Source organism: Gymnoscopelus braueri (genome assembly GCF_963280865.1).
Source record: "Gymnoscopelus braueri genome assembly, chromosome: 21".
Lineage (NCBI taxonomy): Eukaryota > Metazoa > Chordata > Actinopteri > Myctophiformes > Myctophidae > Gymnoscopelus > Gymnoscopelus braueri.
Window position 1 is genome coordinate 16,577,722 of NC_137623.1, and position 14,155 is coordinate 16,591,876.

Sequence of the window (14,155 nt, forward strand, 5' to 3'; positions counted from 1 at the left end):
GTTAAGTTTGCCAGTGTGTTTCCCTGATTTATTGTTCGCTGGAAACAGCATTTCTGTTTAATATCGTGATTTCCTTAAATAAAATCACTCACCTTTAGTTAAAACTCTCTCTCCCGTTTGCCTTCATTTGCTATGGTCCCTGAGCCGGCGGCCACAACATTACTCTACCACAAATCTCTGCCAAAAATAGCCTATCTGCAAGCTCACAGAGGCCCAGAATAGGGACGCTGGGGTTCAAGGCTGGTGGTTGAGGCTGTACTGTGTTGTCTCTGCGATCAGATCAAGGTCTTTATTGCTCTGTACAGTGCCGTGCCTTCACCACCAAGACCCCCAACATCGTGGTTGTAAGATAAATGTGCGTTTTACATCCCCGGGCACCATTTATCTACTGCTGAATTCATTAACGGCGATAATGATCTCTCACCCTGACATTCCAAGGAAAGGAAGGTCAGCATGAGACTCTTATCCAGATTGTGTAATACTGTAGCTCTCGCCATGGCCTTTCTCCTCTCTTTGATAAAGTGTGTCGCTTTAGTTCTTAGGTCTCTTTTTTATAGTCAAATCTAATGTAAGCATCGCCGAACAACACAAAATCTGATAAAGGGTGTATCAGCTTTGCAGGAAACGAAAAGAAGAAAATATGTTGAAAATAAAGAGCCTACTACGGGGGTGTCATATGCGAAGATAGCAACTCAATCTGAGTGTGTGAATACGTGTACCTGCAACAAGGATCTTTTAGTAATTCTACACGTATGCGCAGTAAAGTCCTCAGTGTTGATCTCGAGATCCACATGGGAACAGCGGGGCAGCATGGGAACAGTCAACGTGATAGCATGTTTTCACATACACAAACTGCTGTGGTACGATATAACACACACACACACACACACACACACTCACACTCACACTCACACACACACACCGACTGAAGCGCTGCCCACTCTGGGCAGAGTGCTATCCGTTCAAAGCTGTGCTCAAAGAGGTTTGGACAGATACAGTACTTCCAGGGACGTGCAGGGAATGTTAGTGGGCAGGGGCCGAAACGCGCTGTGAGCTTGGAGATCAGCTATTTTCGCTGTGAGCTTGGAGATTGGCTATTTACGGTGTGCGACACTGCTCTCAGCGAAGTATAATCAAGCCTTTAGTGGAGATGCGGTGCAAGGCATTGATTTCTACACAGGGGGCAATTCTGTCAACATAAAATGCTGCATTTAAGTTCATGAGGGTTCGGAAAAGGCAATTCTATTGAATGCTGCCTTAAGAGGGGGCCTTTGCATTTCTTTCACCATAGTAAAAGCTGGAGAGAGGGCCCTTTTTACAGACAGGTAAAAGGGCCAGGGGCTCAAGCGCTCGTTGATGTCTACGTGTGCACGTGCCTGGATACTTCAGTTCTATAATTGTAGATAAGGACCCAAACTAAAAGCAATGGCTTGAAGTAAAATGGAATTGGACAGGTTTAGTTAGAGGAGAGGCTAAAGGACATACAGCTTATTTTATACTCCATTGCATGATCCCTTCTACAAGTGTCACGCAAATATTGTACTTTTTACCCCACTGCATTACTTGACAGCTTTAGTTGCTAGTTACTAGCAGATTTAGATTATTATCACAAAACCTACATTAACCACTTCAGCCATATTTTGGCCATTTGAAAATCTACAAGCTCCAAGAGATTTTAATACATTTTATGCATTCTGCACAATGAGTACTTTTACTTTAGGTACTTTAAGTATATTTTGATGCCAATACTTTTGTACTTTTACTCAAGTACATTTTGAATACTAGAATTGTACTTGTAACAGAGTTTTTCTACATTGCTGCATTGATACCTTTACTGAAGTAAAACATGTGAGTACTTCTTCCATCACTGTGCACGCCAGTGTTGCATGCCAAAAAACTGCTGATCCACAAGACTGCAAAGCATTGTGAGCTTGTAGATCTGCCAACCCACCGGCGCACCACACCAGCGTGCAACCAAGTACACATCAAGCTTAAGAGTGTGAAACCGGAGAACAGACTGATGGAGACAAGTTTGTTGTATAAATGAATGGAGTAAGAGCACAGGTCCAGTTTGGCTTCATCCAGCACCATCCTAGCACCCAGATGGCGGTGTGGTGAACTCGATCACTCCTCCGTTCTGGGCTTCAGGGCTCATAAGCTGTCTTACGCACATCACCACGTCCGTGTTGCCAAGAGCCTCTGCCACGCTAATGGCCGTCTGTCCATCATAACCTGGTTTATTCAGATCGGCTCCAGCCAGACTCCATATCTCCAGGCCTTGCAGGTCACCGTTGGCCGCTGTTCTGCACAGTTCAGTGCCTGCTTCCTCCAGCTCATGTCTAGAGAAATGGGCTCCTGCCTTCCTTAGCAGTTTCACTACATCCATGTGTCTAAAGTGGACAGCGTTGCGTAGGGGTGTATCGCCGCAACGATCTTTAGCATACACGGTGGCCCCATGACTCAGGAGGTACTGCGCCACCTTCAGGTGACCCTCGCATGCAGCAATATGTAGAGGTGCGTCCATCATAGTCACCCAGACTCAGGTTACTGCCCATTTGCCTGATGGCCTCCAAAGCCTCCACATCACCGTTCTTGGCAGCGGCACATGCCAGCGGTGGCATCAGGGCCTCACGGATGGCTTCCAGCTCCTCATTGCAGCTGATGCTGAGAGACTTAGCAATGGCCTGAATGAAACGGCTGTCACTCAGGGAGAGCTTGCCTCCCTCCAGGTCCGCTTTCATCTCACCCCTGAGGTTCTGTCCCATCATCCTCTTCTTGGCCTGTAGATCGAGCTCCGACTTGGCGAGGACATAGGACAGCTTGGACAGGGCGGCCTCCGGAGTCATGTCACAGCCCACTATCAGCCCTGCGTCTATCAGCACCTTGCCGGTGGCGTACGACGTCGACACGCTCCCCCTCAGACACTGGGTGCAGTTGACGATGATGACACCCCGGTCTGTAGCCTTCGTCAGCTCCTCCAGCAGGTCGGCGCGGTTGTCCGGGGCGTTCCCGCTGCCGTACGTCTCCAGCACCACACCCTCCATGGGCGGCTGCAGGAATGCCTTGACAGTAGCAGCAGTGATCCCGGGGAAGAGTCTGAGCAAACCCACGTTGCGGTTCAGCACGGTGCTCACGCGGAACTTTGACGTTGCGTTGGCCCTCCAAACCGTGTCCCAGTTGATTGTGATGTCCACTTCGATATTGGCCAGTGGGGCCAGGTTAGGAGAAGTGAAAGCGTTGAAGCTCCGTTCATCCACCTTAGTCACGCGATTTCCCCTGTACAGTTTGTTGAAGAAATACAGGCAGACCTCGGGAATGACAAACTGTCCGGCGATCAGAAGCGCCCCCAGCAGGTTGCCTCGGCCGTCGTTCCTCATCTCATAGATTGGCACCTGTGAGCCAGTGAGGATGACTGGCTTCCCCAGGTTCTCGCACATGAAGGACAGGGCAGAAGCCGTGTACGCCATTGTGTCTGTGCCGTGGAGGATCACGAAACCATCATAGCTCTCGTAGTTCTTCTCAATATCCTTTCCAAGTCTGCCCCAGTCATCTGTTGTCATGTTGCATGAGTCCAGCAGAGGGCAGTACTCTAAAATAGAGTACACTATCCGTTTGTTTTTATGCTGGGGGAGGACCAAGATGTTCTCTGGTTCATCATAGTAATCATACAAGCATGTCTGCTGCGCATACTCTTCGTCATGGAGGTTAGGAAGCCTGCGTAGGTTCTCCACAAAAGCATTGTGTTTTGGGGCCAACACGTTATCACGGAGGGTCATTCCAATCGTGCCCCCGGTGTTGATGACAAGGACTCGAGCCTCTGCACAAGGAGAAATTATGGATTCTACGGAGTCATTCAGGTTGGTGCCGCTTGACAACTTTCTTCTTCGGGTTGTAACATTTCTGCGATTAAGGTTCGACTGTGAAGCGGAGCCGGTAAACTCTGATGGATGATTGATATGGTTCAACCTTGGATGGGACAGAGCTCGAGCGAGGGATGACATGTTTTCAGAGACGGAGGAGTTCCCTGTATACTGCAAAGTATCTCTAAGGTGTGACAATAAAGTCTATGATTCTTTTAGATTCCGGTCTCAGACTTCAAGTGGCCAGACTGCAATGTCAGTCATCTGACATCAGTCATCTATGACATATGTATGACATATGAGTCATATGTCATTGATTAGTCGAATTTGGGAAAGGTTTCAGCCCGGTCATGGCCCCATTGACCTCCATTATGCAATTATTAAAAGTAAATAAACTAGACAGTACTCGGGAACGATGTGGCTGTGCCCATTGTACTCATCTGTCTGTCTGTGTCCCTTTTATGCCCATGTATGGAGATTTATGTAACTGTTTGTCTACTCTTTTGTCTTTTATGCCCATATATGGAGATCCCTGATGTCATTATGCTCAAATAAGGGCATATCAATCGGATCGGTGGTTCTGGATCTCTATGCCTATATATGGGCATATCGGTCGGATGGGTGTGGACAATCGCCTATCCTTGATGCCGTGGGCACCGCATTCCACCAGGTCCTCGGCGACATACACACAAGTTTAAAGTCGCTCCGTCGGTCAGTTCTCGAGATACGAGAAGGACAGACTAACTCACATGCACGGACACATGAATTTTGCACATTTATAGATAGATAGATACTGATAGATAGATATTTATTCAAATACAAAACATTTGAAAAACAAATAGTGGTGGTACTTCTGTGGCCTACTAGAAGTGTGCAAAAGTAAGTTAAGCACTGATTGGTTCTGCGGTTTGCACGATTAGCTCACACACGCACACGCAGACCCTCTCATAGATGGCTAGCCTCCTTCAGAGCCACGCTGCGAAACATTGGTCAGTTAGTGCTCTGATGGTTAATGCTGTATTGACGGTTGTACTGATACTGAAGAGAAAATCCCAGGGATGCCAAATTACTGTCGGGTCTGAAAGAACTAGTGGGCTCTCTCTCATATTACATGAACCACGGACAAATGTGTTGTCAGTTCATTATATTTGACAGTGGCAGGCGCGCGGGAAGTCCTTAATACCTAGGGGGGCTGTGCGTCGGGGGGGACTCCTCGCGCCCGCGCGCGATTTTTTTGCAATTTTTTGGCGGTTTTCTGTAGCCTGACACTCAGCCTGAATTTTCATTTCGTTTCACTCCATTATTCAGTCTGAAAGCCCTCTCAATGCAGCGGAGTTCTGAGATGGGGGCGTGGCCAAAGTGGGACTCCACTATGAACCAACGCGATTGGTTCATACTGGATTGTCCCGATCCCGATTCGTCGGTCAGATTTTCAACCGAGGAACACCCGCCTTCGGAAGCGTCACCAGACCCTGAATGCTAGGCAAAGGATTCAGGGGGTGGAGCCAGGCTAGGTTTTCTGTGTTTTTCCCCACACAAAAAGGCAGAAAGACAGTGTAAACACCAGGTTGAAGTTCATCCATGACCGTAACAGACTGCTATGATCCATAAAATATATATATATTATAAAAAATAAAATAAAATAAAACTTTTTTTTTTTTTTTTTTCTTCCCATCACCAGGGGGGCTGCTCCCATCACCAGGGGGGCTGCAGCCCCCATAGCCCCCCCCTTCCCGCGCCACTGGACAGTGGTGTAAAGTAACTAAGTACATTTACTTACGTACTGTACTTAAGTACAATTTTAGGTATTTTTACTTTACTGGAGTACTTTCAGTACTTTTACTCCACTACAATTACTTGACAACTTTAGTTACTAGTTACTTTGTAGATTTTGATTATTATTACAAAACATACATTAACCACACATACATTTCGGCCATTTGAAAATAGCCGATCTACAAGCTCACAATGCGTCGCAATGCGACACATTGTGAGCTGGTAGATCTATCTGTATATTTGAAAACTTGTGAAATGGGACATTCTGCATAATGAGTACTTTTACTTTTGGTACTTTTGGTACATTTTGATGCCAATACTTCTGTACTTTTACTCAAGTACATTTTGAACACCGGACTTTTACTTGTAACAGAGTATTTCTATTGCAGTATTGATACTTTTACTTAAGTAACACATGTGAGAACTTTTTCCACCACTGATATTTGATAATGTGTGTGTGTGTGTGTACCCAATAGGCAGATGCCTGTTGGGTACACTGCCCATTGGGAACGCATGCCATTCATTATGCAATACCCGATGTACCCGTTGCCAGAGTACTTAGTGCATCACCCCTTATAGTATGTGGCGCACGTGCACACACACACACACACACACACACACACACACACACACACACACACACACACACACACACACACACACACACACACACACAGCAAAACCCAACTGGGATTTGAACCCAGGTGTCCGGCCTTACCTCTTGGAGACCTTGGGGTTGGCGGTTCCAATCCCACGTTTTTATATTGTTGCAATGATCTCTCTCTAACATCAAACATACGGATTGTACCTTTAATTCTCTCTCTCTCTCGCTCTCTCTCTGTGTGGGTGTGTGTGTGGGTGTCAGGGTCATTTTAACTCTCTGTTGATGGTCATGCTGACACACACACACACACACACACACACACACACACACACACACACACTCTTTATGTTATTAAATGACATCTAAGCAAGCTTGCTTTTTGCTCACATATCTAGGCCACAAATAGTCCTCACATCTGTGAGTGGGACGTAGAGCAATTATGTTCCGAGTGGTAATGGGTTAACTAAATCTGTGGTGACACCGTCACGGTCAGTGTAACTTGCCCACTCAGTTGTTGGTATGAATACCTCTATTTTTGTGAACTTTAAGATGCATCTTTATCTTATAATGTCATGAAAGAAAATAGGTTCTTTGCAGATATCATGCATTTGTAGGTAGATATAGATGATCATTTTTCATTCAGTTCAGTTATTTTTCTATTTTTCAACATTTTGCCAAAATATCAAGGAATACCCGAATGTACGCATGGCAGACCAGAGCACATTCGATTTTGAGAGCTGTTCCCCTCGAGAGTCTGCTGAAGTCTAGGTGTCAGACGGAACCACCACACCATGATGACCCACTTTTGTTTCTGTATGCTGTGAGTGTGAATCCAGGAGTCGAGGCGGTAGCCAACCGTGTTGGTTCTTATTGCATTTAACAACTTTCAACCTGCCGTCCCTTTTTGGGCATTATCATTATGGACCATTTCTTTCTAACTATTTTCACAATGTTTAAAAAATACGCAGATCTGCAACCTCACAGCGTGCCACAATGTAGTGAATTTTGGAATACAGTGAGCCGTGAGCCGCCGTCAACAAATCCCTCATCACCCTGAAATGAGAGGAAATCTCTCCAGTTGTCATGAGTTTAGGAGGACACCGTGATGAAGGTTGAGAGGGATGTATCATACTATTGAGTAATTGAGTTGATAATGAAACCATCGATTTCTCCTCAGATGGTCCCAGTTCTGCTTATTGTGCTGGATGATTGCTGTCACTAGAATGAAGGCTGTGCTCCGGATTCCTTCCTCCAGGGAACCGGGACAATCCATTTTAGATTTGGTCAACTTTAATGACTTTGTGTCTAGAGTGAATGTTGGGTTTTGTCTGAAGTGTTTTCTTGAAACGCGCCCGTCAGTCCAAGATGAACCAGGACAAGCGGAATGTTTTTACCACGCACGCACGCAAGCATGCACACACACACACACACACACACGCACACACACACACACACACACACACACACACACACACACACACACACACACACACACACACACACACACACACACACACACACACACACACACACACACACACACACACACACACACACACACACACACACACAGGCAGGCACTGCTTCATTCTCACACACACGCACACGCACACACACACACACGCACACACGCACACACCCCAACACTCTCTCAACCCTCTCACACACAAACTTCTGCACCCAGATGCCACAAATGCAAATCAAATCAAATCAAGGATCCAGTTTAACCAGCCTCCTGTTGTGTGGTTTCTGTTTAGAATTCCACTCCTGTTGCAGCCATCAGTACCGCAGCAGCCTCATAGCACTCTGTAAACATTGGCAGTGCAGTGGGCAAGGGGCAGGATCATAGTGTGAACATTAGCATTGTGTAGGTTGGGGCAGGATCATAGTGTGAATGTTGGCAGTAGGCAGGGGCAGGATCATAGTGTGGACGTTGGCAGTAGGCAGGGGCAGGATGAACTTTGGCAGTAGGGGCAGGATAAACGTTGGCAGGGGCAGGATCATAGTGTGAACATTGGCAGTAGGTAGGGGCAGGATCATAGTGTGAAGGTTAGCAGTAAGCAACCATGTCTGCTTATTATAAGCGACTTTTGGCTTGTTTTTCTGTAAAGTTGCGTGTAAATATTGGTAGTCGCGGGTTGCATGTTTTTGGGCTCGTTTGTAAAGTGTAGTTGCTTATTTGGGCTTCCTTCCTGATGTTGTTTAAACCAGTGGTTCTCAAAATTTTTATGACAAGGACCCCCAAATGAATATGTATTTGTCCACGGACCCCCACATCTGCAAATATTTTGTGCCAGGGACCCCCTTACCAGATTTGTGTTGTTAAAATGTTTCACTTTTGTTGCAAGATTTTTTGTTGCATGTAGATCGGCTATTTTCAAATAGCCAATGTATATGTTTAAAGTTCTCATGTGGCCTAGTCGCTTCATTTGGGCTTGTTTTCATAGACCTGGTTGCTTATTTCTCTCGTAAAATCTGGCAACACTGTTGGCAGTATAGGCAGGGGCAGGTTCATACTGTGATTGGCATTGGGTAGGTTCGTAGTGTGAATCTGTGAACCAAGACCCCAGGACCAGGGAGCCTTTTGGAGCAAAGCTTTGCTGCAAGGGCTTGACCAATGAGCCCAACTCACAGGCTTGCACATGGAGGTAGTTTGTGACGTAGACACCATAAAGGTCACTAAATTAAATGCTAATGGCCCCATGATGTCATCAAACCTGGAAGGAGAGGTACTTCCAGGGAGTATGCGCTCGGTGAGCAACTTTCATTGAAATGAGTGGGAGCCTGACGTCACTGACGTCAGATTCGTCATGCAACAACTGTGTTCCAAAAATGAAATAAAAAACGAGTCTGGCAATGCTGACAGGTATGTGACTCTGTGTTGTTGATGATGTGAACGTCTGTGTTTGGAGAAAATTGAATCAATTCTGCGGCGGTACCCGGAAGCAGCATTGGAAACTACATGACTCACCGTCCCCACTGAAATGCTCCCATCAAAAAACAGATATTGTGACATTAGTTCATAGAGCAGTTCGAGGTTTTGAGAAGGGCACAACATGTGGTTGGACATCATATAGCTGCATCTTTTGTGGAAGGACTCATTCTATACTGTGACAGAGTCCACAGAGTTAGTGATTGTAAAAAAAATATATTTTTTTATTAATTAAAAAATTGTAATTACTCATACGGGTCAGTTTAAAGCACTTTTTCCCAAACAGTGGGTCGGGACCCATTTGTGGGTTGCGGACACATTTGTGTGGGTCGCGAGTAAATATTACCTTTAAAAATATATATAAATTAAGGTTCTGAGTGGTAATGGGTTAATCAAATCTGTGGTGACACCGTCACGGTCAGTGTAACTTGCCCACTCAGTGGTTGGTAGGAATACCTCTATTTCTGTAAAGTTTAAGATGCCTTTTTTATTCATTAAAAAATTGTAATTACTCATACGGGTCAGTTTAAAACACCTTTTCCCAAACAGTGGGTCGGGACCCATCTGTGGGTTGCGGACACATTTGTGTGGGTCGCGAGTAAATATTCCCTTTAAAATATATATATATATATTAAGTCATAACCGTTTTTCATACATTAAAAACAAAAAAATCAAAATAATTACAGGAAATTCCATACATTCCACAAATTTTACTTTTAGGGAGAAGTGGAAATAGTCGATCTACAAGCAACATGTTGTGAGCTGTTGAGATCTGCTATATTCACTATAGTTTGGGTGTCTGGGAGACCCCTGGGAGAGCAATTTCTCTTTTGGGTCTTGTGCTAAAAAGTTTGGGAACCACTGGTTTAAACTGACCCGTTTGAGTCATTTCAGAGTGAAATGAACAACATGTTTACTGATAGTTTACATTTGAGCAATTTCAGATACACCTCATATCTCAAGGTGTCATACTGTATGCCAGTGCAGTTTGAACGGGCAACCAGGCCAGTGGATATACCAATCCCAGATGAGCCATTTTCTCCCCCGACTCTTAGCACCAGACAGCTGTGGTCTGTTTACGTGTGGCCAACATTGTTTCCACAGATGTCCCTTGGCAGCCGCCCGCATACATGATGAATTCCAACATGGTGTATTTATTGTCTAAGGCAGGAATAAACCAGGGGACTTAAATGCCACAGTGTAGGCCATGTTGTCGGGGCAAGATTTTGTCACTTTTAAAACACTCAAATCAGCCCCTTATTAAAAAGAAACCCTTATTGGCTGGGCGGTAGATGGAGATGCAGGTGTTGGGAAATATGATTAGTACAGTACATACTTAAGTGTGGTTTTGTCAATCCAAATGACCTCCATTTGTACATGAAGACCATTAAGCTTATTTGATACTCCATTGCACAATGGTGCCGATTGCCAAAAACATAACACGGCAGTTTTGCAGAAAAGAGCTGCTTTTCAAGCTAACAACGCAGCATGCTTGCGTGCAGCAAAGGAGAGCAGCTGCATATCAACTGTATATCTAGGCACTTGCCTCTGGGTATCTTCTTCTTTGTCAGCAGATAAGCTGCAGTCTAGGGAGGCTGTCGCCCCCATTAGGTTGTTTTGACAGGCTCGTCCACGGTAATTAATTCTGGGGAGCTTTTAAATGATAATTATAGGAGACCATGCTGTTTCTGGATCCCAGCAACAGGAGTTGACTGTTGACATGCTGCTGTGAGTTTGCGAAGCTCTGTTGCTTGGCTCCAAGTTCCGCCTACCATCATCTGTGAGGGAAAGGTTGAGGGCTCACTACTCAGGGTTTTTATAGACGTACTAAGTTTCATGTCCTTGAGAGATTGGGTGGATACTGGGCAAACTGAATGATGCTGACTCATCTGTTTTTGTACCACTCTTGTGTGTCCCTCCTCTTCCCTGTTTGAGTTAAAGTGCAGGTGTTTGATCACTGTGACACAAAATCTATGAAAGGTTTTCTCTTTCCCAGAACTGACTGTGGATGAGCACTTATGACTAGTCATAATGGTAGCCTCGTTCCTAGCCTTTATTCATCTGCGAAGAGAAAAGCGGGGTCACGACCTAATGCAGAGAGTGTCTATAGGGGGCGGGACTTCCGTCGTACGTATCTCCCCCGGAAACTATATTTTTCGACCAATTACAATACTCGTTTCATTCACGGAAAATGTAAAAAGATTTGTAAAGCGTCAGCATCATTTCCTTGGGCGGTACATCCGCCAAATTCCGGCACTTCCGTTTAGAAACTCAACCGGCTAGGTCTTGCCCAGCGTGCCATAATGGGGGGGTTGTGGAGGAACCGAGGAAGAGTGGATTTGTAATGACTGTGACATCAATGATATCAGGAATGTACAGAGTTCCACGTTTGTGTTGTATTGTCCTTTGTGATTTGCGTTTGAAAGTATAGGTGCCAAAACTTGGACTTAAGATAGATAGAGAGAGGTAGCGTGTCTATTCTGTTGCTGATATAAGATGTGTTCACATACCTCTTATCATGTAATGTCGTGAATCCATATAGGCTCATGGCTTTCCCTGTATACTGTAGGGCCATCATTAATATGATATTGACCAGATCCAAACGGGGCTCCCAGCGTGCAGTGCACGTTACCACTGCGTCTCTGTCACGCTTTTATATGCAGTTGAAAGAATAATCTAACTAAGAATGAGCATGTGAATATGAAGTTGATATGTCAATATGTCACAGACAGATGTCTATTGGACATGAGCTTTTAAGCTGCAGGAGGAAGATGTGAATTATGCCACGGCATCTGGTCCACCCGTTCCAATCAAAATCCATCTGAAATCAACACAATAACATTGATGTTCAGCATGGTACTGTAGATGCCATTTCTGAGGGACTCATTACGGTTAAAAAGAATAATTAATGATCTGGCCTAGATTACCAGTATTATTGCATTGGGCAATTGCCGTTTTCTTTGCACGGAGACGAGCCTTGAGGAGAGAGGGAGGGAGAGAGAAAGGGATAAAAATAGATGCATTTATTCTACTCTATTATTGCTGATAGAATATCTCTTCATAATACCTCTTATCCTGTAAGAATGTCCCTGCTTTATTTATCCGTCTCTGCTCAGTGGACAGCAGTTAACAGTCGTTAATATTATCCATAGAGCTCCGACACAAGGACGCACAGGATGCACGGCTAATTTGTGGTTTAAATAAAGGAGAACTACTATAACTGAGAATGAGCAAGGGCTTATATGTCGAGACATCACAGATGCGTTTACTGCTAAATGGTCCCACACTTTCACTTTTCCACAGCAGAACATTGTTTGCTTCTCCTCCAAATTGTCATCTAAATACCAAGTGCAGACTCACATCCAGACTCGACTACTGCAATAGCCCCCTTTACGGTGCCACCTCCAAAGTTCTCAAGAAACTCCAGTATGTGCAAAACTCTGCTGCCCGCCTCCTCGCCAGAACCCGATCCAGTGACCACATCACTCCAGTCCTCCATGACCTTCACTGGCTATCTGTAAAACACAGAATTGATTTTCAAAATACTCATCACCACCTACAAGGCCCTCAATAACCAGGCTCCCCACCACCTCTCTGACCTCCTCCAACGCCACGCCCCCTCCCGCTCACTCAGTTCTGGTGATGCCAACCTCCTGGACTTCCCCAAACAAACCAACAAACGCACCTGGGGTGACGGGCTTTTTCAGATGCAGCCCCCTCCCTTTGGAACCCACTCCCACCTCACATCAAAGCCTCCCCTACTCTTGCCGTGTTCAAAGCCTCCCTCAAAACACACCTTTTCAGACTTGGTTTCCCCGATTAACTCAAACCGAATCTCCCTTTCTGCTTCTTGGGCTTTATGTTTTAGCCTTTTAACTTTTTTTTGGTCCTAATAAAGTTGTTTATTTTAATTTGTTTTGTAAAGCGTGGTACTGAGAAAAGCGCATATAAGTCTGATGTATATTTATTATTATTAATAAAGGGAAAAGACAGTGTTAATTAATGTAACGCCTCTGTTATTCAGAGCCTTAACATCACACAGTAGAGCTGTGTGTTTGAGCCGTGTCTAACTAGTAAAATGAACGTGATCACACACACAACGTAATGTGTGCCTTGCACCCCATGCGGCGCCAAAAGCTTGGCATAAGAGAACAAAGAGAACAAAATCTGTGACATTTATTTGGGCAAATATTATTACAAATATTATTTGAGTATTTTCTTTGTGTAAATTGTGCTTATTGTGTATCTGTTATTTTTTACAACTAGAGTTTCGGGCCACTACACGGCCCTCACACCTACGTCGCACCGCCGATCCGACCAATATGTCTGAGTGGTGTTGGGGTTTTGTCAGAGCACCTGTTGTACCCGTCTGTGTCCCTTTTGTGATCATATATGGGCATATCTGTATCAGTCTACTTGTGTCCCTTAAGGCCATATATGGAGATCTCTGTTTCTGTCAATCCTTTTCCCTTTTATGCCCATATATGGAGAAACTTGATGTCATCAGTATATGCCCATATATTGGAATGTTCATATATAGGCATATTGGTTGGACCGGCGGTTCTTGACAACTGGATATCCAAACTACTCGACGGCGGGCACCGCACCCCCTCGAGTCCTTGCTGTTGCGCGCGGTGAGTTTGAAGTCCGTCGTCCAATATTTGCACATGACCAAATATGGGCATAGCGGCCGGATCTGTGGCTCTGCACAACAGGATCTCTGTCTAGTTCATGTCCCTTTTGTCCCCATATATGGACATGCCCCTTTTGTGCCCATAATTATATGGAGCTGACTGATTTGTTTGCGCCTGATGCCTGATGCCATTGGAGGTTAGGCAACACACTCCACATTTGGGCGTAGCTGGATTGGGAACTTCTTATATGGTTATGGCTGAGTCATGGTGAGATGAGCGTGACGTCAGAGGTCCGCCCGCCAACCCGTCCTTCCAATTGTAATTGGCTATATATAGGATGTAATATTTT

General features: G+C 45.1%; 1 protein-coding gene across 1 annotated transcript; it reads right to left on the reverse strand.

Moving 5' to 3' along the window:
- Window positions 1-2,092: 2,092 nt before the first annotated feature.
- LOC308076899 (60 kDa lysophospholipase-like) lies at window positions 2,093-4,001 on the reverse strand (the record flags this gene model as incomplete). The annotated part of the gene is given in 2 exon segments (XM_080417416.1): window positions 2,093-2,516; window positions 2,518-4,001. Coding segments are annotated over 2 exon segments (1,908 nt in total).
- Window positions 4,002-14,155: the final 10,154 nt, after the last annotated feature.